At 42.6% G+C, this 8,112-nt stretch overlaps 2 protein-coding genes across 2 annotated transcripts; one reads left to right on the forward strand and one right to left on the reverse strand.

Moving 5' to 3' along the window:
- The first annotated feature begins 1,233 nt into the window (after positions 1-1,233).
- ndr1 (nodal-related 1) lies at positions 1,234-3,256 on the forward strand. Its single transcript, XM_047329625.1, has 4 exons — positions 1,234-1,347; positions 1,381-1,435; positions 1,874-2,664; positions 2,778-3,256. The coding sequence occupies exons 1-4, from the start codon at positions 1,234-1,236 to the stop codon at positions 2,928-2,930; spliced, it is 1,113 nt and encodes a 370-aa protein (XP_047185581.1). The 3' UTR covers positions 2,931-3,256.
- Positions 3,257-3,707: 451 nt separating this feature from the next.
- Positions 3,708-7,807, reverse strand: LOC118285051 (eukaryotic translation initiation factor 4E-binding protein 1). Its single transcript, XM_035608367.2, has 3 exons — positions 7,502-7,807; positions 4,171-4,365; positions 3,708-4,081 (listed from the first exon to the last, which is right to left on the reverse strand). The coding sequence occupies exons 1-3, from the start codon at positions 7,635-7,637 to the stop codon at positions 4,050-4,052; spliced, it is 363 nt and encodes a 120-aa protein (XP_035464260.1). The 5' UTR covers positions 7,638-7,807; the 3' UTR covers positions 3,708-4,049.
- Between the last annotated feature and the right edge of the window lie 305 nt (positions 7,808-8,112).

The raw sequence follows: 8,112 nt of genomic DNA on the forward strand, positions 1-8,112 counted from the left end.
GTTATTTTATTGTCATTGTATATGTATTTTTTTGCTATATTCTACCCTTTCGTAACAAGTGAATTCCCCTCGTGTGGATCAATAAAGTCTTATCTTATCTTATCTTACATCATATAAAGCTTGTGACAGAGTTTATCCAAACAGAATACGCAGTACACCGTATTTCTTATCTTTATTTCTTGTTGATATTTTTTTTATCTATATCGAAAATGTTATATCATCCCCTGTTCACTTCATTTAAAAAAAAGGATTTTACTACTGTTGCTGCTACAATTGTATACAACTTTAACAAATGCAGTTATGCAAAAATAAATCGATTATATCAACGTTGTCTTTGTTTAATATTCATGATTATTCGACTTATTGATTCGCATTTAATTGATTTGCCCTCAGTTCTTCCTTGTCTTGGTCTTGTCCAGTTCACTGAATATGCTACCATATGAAATACAGTTTATTATAATAACTAGTATTATTTATATCAGATTAGCACTGAGATCAATAGACTTCTCGTGTCGGTGTAAGGTTGCTGTAAATTCCTTGTTTACTTTCCTGAAAAGGTACCGAGAGGAAATAACAAACAGGCTGATTCAAATATGGATTTGAAAATATTCATAAGTCGCATTCGATTCGCCTTGTGGTCACACATTGACCTTAACGTGGCCTCGGCGTGACCTATATTTCTGTAACAGGTCACGAAAGTGCACTTCTGATTAACTCCCGAGCTCCTTGGCCATTAATCACCGCGCGGTTTGCGCAGCTCGTAATCTCCTTATCCGATATTATTGTCTTATCAAAGGGATCTTTAATATACAAAGGGAGTAACCCTCAGAGTTCCACACCTTCCCCACTACAAAGAGCCAAATTGGTTTCGATACACACAACGACCTTGTCACATTAAAAAGTCTTTGAGCGACCCCCGTGGATCACACACACTCACACACACTCACACACACACACACACACACACGCCCAACGACCGTCCATCCCGCGGCCTGACAGCTCTGTTCAAAGGGACGTCGGGAGGGAGGCGTGTGAGTATAAGAACCAGATCTCAGGATCCCATCTGGAGCAGTTGGTCTTCACCTCTGGACTAGAGCACACACACACACTCACACACACACACACCACTTGGGAATTATGAAGGGACTAGCTGTGGATTTCTCTTGTGCGCTTCTGCTCCTCCTGGTGGATTTGGTTCTGGGGAGCGCGCCGGACGCACGTCTCCTCCGTGGGATGGGCTCCAGACGCACGGTGCTGCGCCGGCAGCAGAGCACCACCGGCCGGCTGCCCCTCTACATGATGCAGCTCTACCGGAACATGCTGACCGAGGACCGGCGGGCCGGCGCTGTGGCTGACATCGTGAGTCTCGCCGGGCCGCAGGAGGACAACCCCGGTCTGCACGACTCCGACTCTGTGGTCAGCCTCGTCGCCAAACGTGAGTAGTCAACTTTAGAATTAAATAGTGTATTTTGGCATTGTGACATTGTGTGTATTTCCCCGTGATGGCATGCAGTTTTAAACTGATTTTGTACTTTGAAATATGATAATGATAATGCTATGCAAAAATATACAGTATAGCCCTTTAAATGGACGCCTTGAAGGCCTGTAGCAACATGTCCTTTAGGTTTTCTATTGATACATACCTGTGCATTGGTTTATAATAATTTAATCATTTGTCTTCTGAAACTCTGCTTGATGAATGTATGCAAACACCAACTATAGGAATAAAAGCTGTGATTTTTTGGGGGGGTCATCACACATTTACAGATACATAAAACAATTGGTGTTTGCAAGCTCAAAGACAAATGTCAAATGTCAGGGCCTCCTCTTATGAACGTCATCAATAATGCTAACCAATTTTCTTCACTTTCAGGCTGCCATCAGAATGGCAAGAGGTGGTCCGTCACCTTTGACCTGTCCACCATGTCCACGAGCGACGACGTGCAGCTGGCCGAGCTCCGCATCCGCCTGCCCGCCTTCGCCGAGTCTTCCCGGGCCTCGGTGGACGTCTACCACTCGCACGGGGAGCGGTGCTCCGGCAAACGCTGCGCGGAGAGCAGGCTGTTCCTGGGCCGCCTGGGAGCTCATCCCAGCTCAATGGTCTCCCCCTCCTCCTGGAAGGTGTTCAACATGACGCAGACTCTCCGCCGCTGGCTGCGGCAGGACCGCTCCGCTCAGAGGATGGAGGAGGAGGAGGAGGAGGAGGAGGAGGAGGAGGAGGCTGAGGCGCTGGGAGAGCAGGAGGGAGACGAACACCCTACAGCCGACCGGGTCATGATGGTGGTCTTCTCCAGGCATATCACCAACAGCCAGAGAACGCCGACGCTCATCCGCACGGCGGAGCACTCCAAGTACGTCAGCCTGGACAAGGAGCGAGCGGCGGCGAGCTCCAGCTCCGGGATGAGGAGGGACAGGGCCAAGAGGCACCACCACCACGCCCGGCAACAGAGGCGGAGCCTGCCCAGAGCCGCTCATGTCGACAAGCCAGAGGAGGAGAAGAAGGGGCCTCTCTGCAGGAAGGTGGACATGTGGGTGGACTTTGAGAAGATCGGCTGGAGCGAGTGGATTGTTTATCCAAAGCGGTACAACGCCTACCGCTGCGAGGGGAGCTGCCCCACACCAGTCGACGAGACCTTCACCCCAACCAACCACGCATTCATGCAGGTAAGACAAGCTCCCTATAAACACCTATCAATACCACGCTTATTCTCTTTTTTATGGGACAGATTTGTTCTAAAACCGCAATTTCAATTCTCTCTTTTTCCTTTATTATCCAGAGCCTCCTGAAGCTCCACCACCCGGGCAAGGTGCCGTGTGTGTCGTGCGTGCCGACGCGCCTGGCGCCACTCTCCATGCTGTACTACGAGAACGGACAGATGGTCATGAGGCATCACGAGAACATGGTGGTGGAGGAGTGCGGCTGCCACTGAGCATAAGACTCGCAGACCTTTACAAACAGAACTGAGCCGCTCAGAGGCACAAAGTGGACGAACCGATTGTCCACAGGCACTTTACAGAGGCGTCCCAGGTTGACTCTGGGACAGAGGCTACTGCTGGGACGCAGGACATGAAGGAATTGAACTGTGCATCCTGGACACTGCTCCCTAAAATTAAGTAAATGAAGTGACTGAAGTTGTGCGATGGATTGCAAGTAGATCAGCTAAAATTCAAGGTTATTATAGGCTGATCATGATACTGAGCGACATAACGGCACAATCAGTCACCGACCGAAGCACTGCAGAGGATTCACGAACTCAGCCACATGTACACAAGATGAATTATGTATAAAGCAGTTTTTTTTTTGAAGGACTGAAATTTTGAATGCCACAGAAATGACAGAATGTCAGAATGGTGTAAGCGCTTTAACGTTATTATGAAGATGTTTGGGTCACATTGATCCATGTGTGTGTTTGCTATGTACAGTAATACAATAAATTATTTCTATCTTGAAAAAAGAAAGAGTTCAGTGTCTTTTTTAATAAATGAAGCTGTTAAACTGAGGACGTTTCCAAGAATCTACAACCGAGTCCAGTTGCTCCTGATTCAAACTGCCCTTCTTAAGCATCGCTTAAGCGATATAATGGTTCGTCCAATCACCTGAGGTATTTTTTTTGTATAGCTGACCGTTTCCTTGGTGATTCCATGTAACGAACCAGCACCAAATTACTGCATATCTAATTAATTAACCGTTACTGTGCATGTACAGGTGATAATTTCAGTTTTTTATTTGTTTAACATTAAACATTTTACAATCAAATTTGTTGAATCACTTGAAACATTAAAGGTTTAATTTTAACAAAACGTTGACTTGCGTGTGACTCGGATACGTCACAGGTCAATACTTAATACTTTGATGTTTCATTTAGTGTTGTTTTATAAAGAGCACCACATTTTTTTTACACATATTTAGTGTTACAAAAAAAAAACTGTATTGTTTTCAGAACCATTCTGAAAGAAGATTACAAAGCTACTCATTTCAACTCATTTCTCCCAGTAAACAAAAACAATGAATATGTAAAGAGCTGTTAAATCCTCGAGGCTGACTGTCTTTAAATGTCCATTTCGAACTGGGCGTCTTCTCCTGGAAAAGTAACAGACAGTTGCAGTTGAGGAGAAGGACGAACACAATTACAGAAAACACATACATCACATCAACAGACGTGCTCTGACCTGCGCTGTCCTCTGTGTGCAGGCCTTGGTCGGCGTTATTTTGGGGCGTCTGTTCGGGTCGGGCCGTGTCCGTGGAGTTGTTGAGTTTGAGCGGCCTGGTGACGCCCGGGATGTCGGGCAGGTTGGGGGGCGTGCGCGCCAGAGGAGACGTCCGACACTGCAGGAGGAACTTCCGGTCGTAGATGATTCTGGTGCCTGCAGGTGGCGGCAGCAACGTTAAAGTTAGCTCCAAACGGATTGACAACATTGTGGCTTGTTCAGCTTAAAGAATACAGTGCAGTGCAATTGTGTGATCTAGTGACTGCGATGAACAGATAATAATAAAAACGTAAAATGTACTAAATTAAAGTAGGACAACATAAAAATGTATCCGCTAAAGGATCAAATAAAATAACAGTTACAATTCAACACAGTTAACTAGTTGATAGGCCAGATAAAGCATTTATCATATCTCTTTTGATTCATTGTATAAAGGTATTTATATAAATATATCATATTTTATTCCAGTTTTCACCTTTTTTCCCCCCCTGTAAATTCCATATATTTTATTATTTCCTCCAGTCTTAATTCGTGTGTGTTACCTAATTCGGCATCTTCACACAAAATGTCATTGTATTTGAACAGTGAAAATAAAGATTTCTCTCTCTCTCTCTCGCCGGGTAAAGTAAAGTAACTCTTAGGGCCAATTGAAAACAATGAATTAACAATATAAAATATAATTTAGACTTAACGCCTGCACAGTATTCAGCAGACCTTCTCCTACACCGGGTCATCAGGCTTGTATCTCTGTCCTGGTGGTTTCTGCTCATGTACCTTTACATACTACATACATGCCCACACATGTTCGTCACCACTGGCCTAGTTTTTTTTTTCTTCTTCTTTTGACGTTGGTATCAGACAGCGACGTCAACACAGCTTCAGTGACCCTTATTCAGTTTTTTTTAGTTGTTTGTGTCCCACCTGGTAAAGTTACAGAACACAGTATCAGTGGTGATAGACACGTGCACTTCAGTGTGAACTTTCTCACACAAACTACTGAGGAGAAAACATTTTCCTTCTTTACTTTTGTCGCCACACTCGGGACTTTCCCACGGCCTCTGGCGCGAGGACGTTTCTCAGCGTAGCGCCCAATGAATGAACGTGTTGACGGGAACAAATGACGTGATGAGGGAATAAAACAGACTTTTTCATTCAATAGATAGTGGCCGTCATTAATTCATATCAACAATTGTGTAAATTAGAGCTCGACCGATTTATAATTGGTTCGGTCGATGAAAATCAGCTGATGTGAGCCTTTCAAAGACACGTCAACATTGCTGTTTATGTATCCAGATATATAAAAAAATACCCCAACGTATATTTTTACAGAACAAACAATGCAGAAAACGCTTTGGCTGTTGGAAATAAGTGTAATTTCGTAGTTTGTCCAGAACTCATTTATGTTCACATTTGACATAAACAGTAAATTTATTATATACTCAATCCTTTTTAAATCTATAGTTATTTACAGTGAAGTTTATTGTTTAACTGTAAAATATCAAGCCTCGATTACATTTTGTTGTCTTAACGACATCTTAGGAATCATCGCCAATATATATCGGTATCTGGAACTATTTTACTGCCCAATATCGGCATTGGCCGCCAAAAATCCATATCGGTGGAGCTCTCATATGAATTCATTTTTGGGGGTTATTTTGTTTTATTTAAAACTAAAACAGCGGTTGGTTTGATGAGTCTGGTCATTTTTTAAGAAACTATAATAAACATGATATGTACTTCCAAATATCTGGTTCCCTTTTCCACTTGAATCGACACCACCCAGCGTCGCTCCCACGTCCAGTAAACATGTTGCCGCAGCTCAACAACAGCATGCTGTAATAAGAAGACTATTAATAGGATATGAGCAAGTACAGCCGCTCGATTTGACTTTACAGTCGTCGAATGTGTAATAATATAAAGCTTTACAGGACACTGACACTCAGAAGTCTGCTGTTTCATGAATGACTGATACTAAAAAACAGTCATTGTTTATTCACGTTTTGTTCTGTGCTGCATCACCTGCAGGAGCAGGAGCGTCCAGTCACTGAGGCGGGACGACAGACGTACATGGAGTTATGTTAAAATTAAAAATGAACATTGTGTCCGACTCCTCCGATGTTGTAAACGAAGAAGCACATCTGCATAAAGTCACTGTGGAGAAGATGAAGTTAATTAATGCAGTTTCCCACAGGCCTTTACATATAAGATAAGATATGATAAGATATTCCTTTATTCATCCCGCAATGGGCAAATTTGGTCGTTACAGCAGCACAGTGGACAGAATAAAGCAGAAATAGCAGAATATAATTTAAAGCAATTTTAAAAAAATGCAAGCAATATATATTTGTACAAAATATAAGAAAATATAAAAATACATACAGAGCAATAGGAATATTTGGAGAATAAATATTGCAGAGTTGGTTATTGCACTTCTGTACCTGTGAATCATTCTTAACAGAGAGACAGTGCTTCAGATTGTACAAAAAGAAAAACCACATGCACTGTACGTAAACAGTCACTTCATGTTTGAGCCTGAAGCAGTGGAATCAGCAGGCTGCAGTGGTGTCGATGAAACACCGACACTATCAAACATTAACAGGAAAAAACACTGGACAACTGTGAATGAGTTCTACAGTCTGTCTCGTTAAAGTGTCACCACCTTTAATTAAAACCCCTGCTTTTTTTTTTTTTCTTCTTCTTTTTTTAAAGCTGCTACTAAAAGAAAGTTTGTAAAAAAAAAAAACTTCAATGTGTAAACACACCTGGTGAGTAATGGGATGGAACATCAATGAAATATGAGTCTGATCATAAGGACGACACTGCCACTGCCTGTCTCCAGATCAACGTGTTGCTTTTGGACATTTCTAGTTTCCTTTAAATCTGCATCTTTCAATTCCTGATGAGATTTATATTTTGCAAAAATACATATACATATACATACATACATATATATATCTACACATACATATATATACACACATATATATATACATACATATATACATATACATACATATATACATACATACATATATACACATATACACACACACATATATATATATATATATACACACATATACATACATATATATACATATACATACGTACATATATATATATATACACACACACACACACACACACACACACACACACACACACACAAATACATATATATATATACACAAACACACACACACACACACACATATACATATATATATATATATATATATATATATATATATATATATATATATATTTTAATGACCCAGTGCTCGAGCATTACCTCCGGGCGTGGTGCTGAACAGGGTCCCCCCGGGGGTCGTGGAGTAGTCCAGGGGCATGTGAGCGGCGTCGTGGATGGCGACCCGCCGGACGGCCGGGATCTCCCGGCTCTTGGTGGTGTGTCCTGCCGCCGACATGTCTGTCGACACCGGGCGCACTGGCGTGTCGGTGTGGCGGAGAGCTGCTGGTTGTGTGTCGCCCACTCGACGGGCGAGGGAGGACGCAATGAAGCTGCAGCCGCGGACGCGCAGGGTCACAAGTCACCCGCCGGAGGCTCCACGTGGTCCCCTGCAGCCAAAACAACTTCCTACAAAACAACACGTGGAGCGGCGAGCTGTGATTGGCCGAAAGCGGGGGGCGTCACAGACGCTGGGAGTTGTAGTTTTTCTTCCTGATCTGAAGACTAAGTGTTTTTCTTAGATGCATTTAACATTTCCACCCAGTTGGACTACACAGATTTCTCATAGACAAACTTTAGTGATGTGATTTCAAACCAATAGGCTTAAAAATTACAAAGAAATTAAATTTATTGATTATAAATATATAAATCTGGTTTGTTTTTGTTTGTATTTACAAAGCACTTTCTCGTGTATGACATCACATTAGAGTTGG

This window comes from Scophthalmus maximus, chromosome 20 (assembly GCF_022379125.1).
Source record: "Scophthalmus maximus strain ysfricsl-2021 chromosome 20, ASM2237912v1, whole genome shotgun sequence".
NCBI classification, from domain to species: domain Eukaryota; kingdom Metazoa; phylum Chordata; class Actinopteri; order Pleuronectiformes; family Scophthalmidae; genus Scophthalmus; species Scophthalmus maximus.

Bases quoted from the DNA above. Each gene is read 5' to 3' on its own strand.
- ndr1 (XM_047329625.1), top strand. From the start codon at position 1,234: ATGGGCTCCAGACGCACGGTGCTGCGCCGGCAGCAGAGCACCACCGGC. The intron at 1,348-1,380 runs GTGGCTGACATC...GCCGGGCCGCAG, and splicing joins AGGACCGGCGGGCCGGCGCT to GAGGACAACCCCGGTCTGCA. The intron at 2,665-2,777 runs GTAAGACAAGCT...TTTATTATCCAG, and splicing joins CCAACCACGCATTCATGCAG to AGCCTCCTGAAGCTCCACCA.
- LOC118285051 (XM_035608367.2), bottom strand. From the start codon at position 7,637: ATGTCGGCGGCAGGACACACCACCAAGAGCCGGGAGATCCCGGCCGTC. The intron at 4,366-7,501 runs GTAATGCTCGAG...CGCCACCTGCAG, and splicing joins GTTCAGCACCACGCCCGGAG to GCACCAGAATCATCTACGAC. The intron at 4,082-4,170 runs GTCAGAGCACGT...TTACTTTTCCAG, and splicing joins GCACACAGAGGACAGCGCAG to GAGAAGACGCCCAGTTCGAA.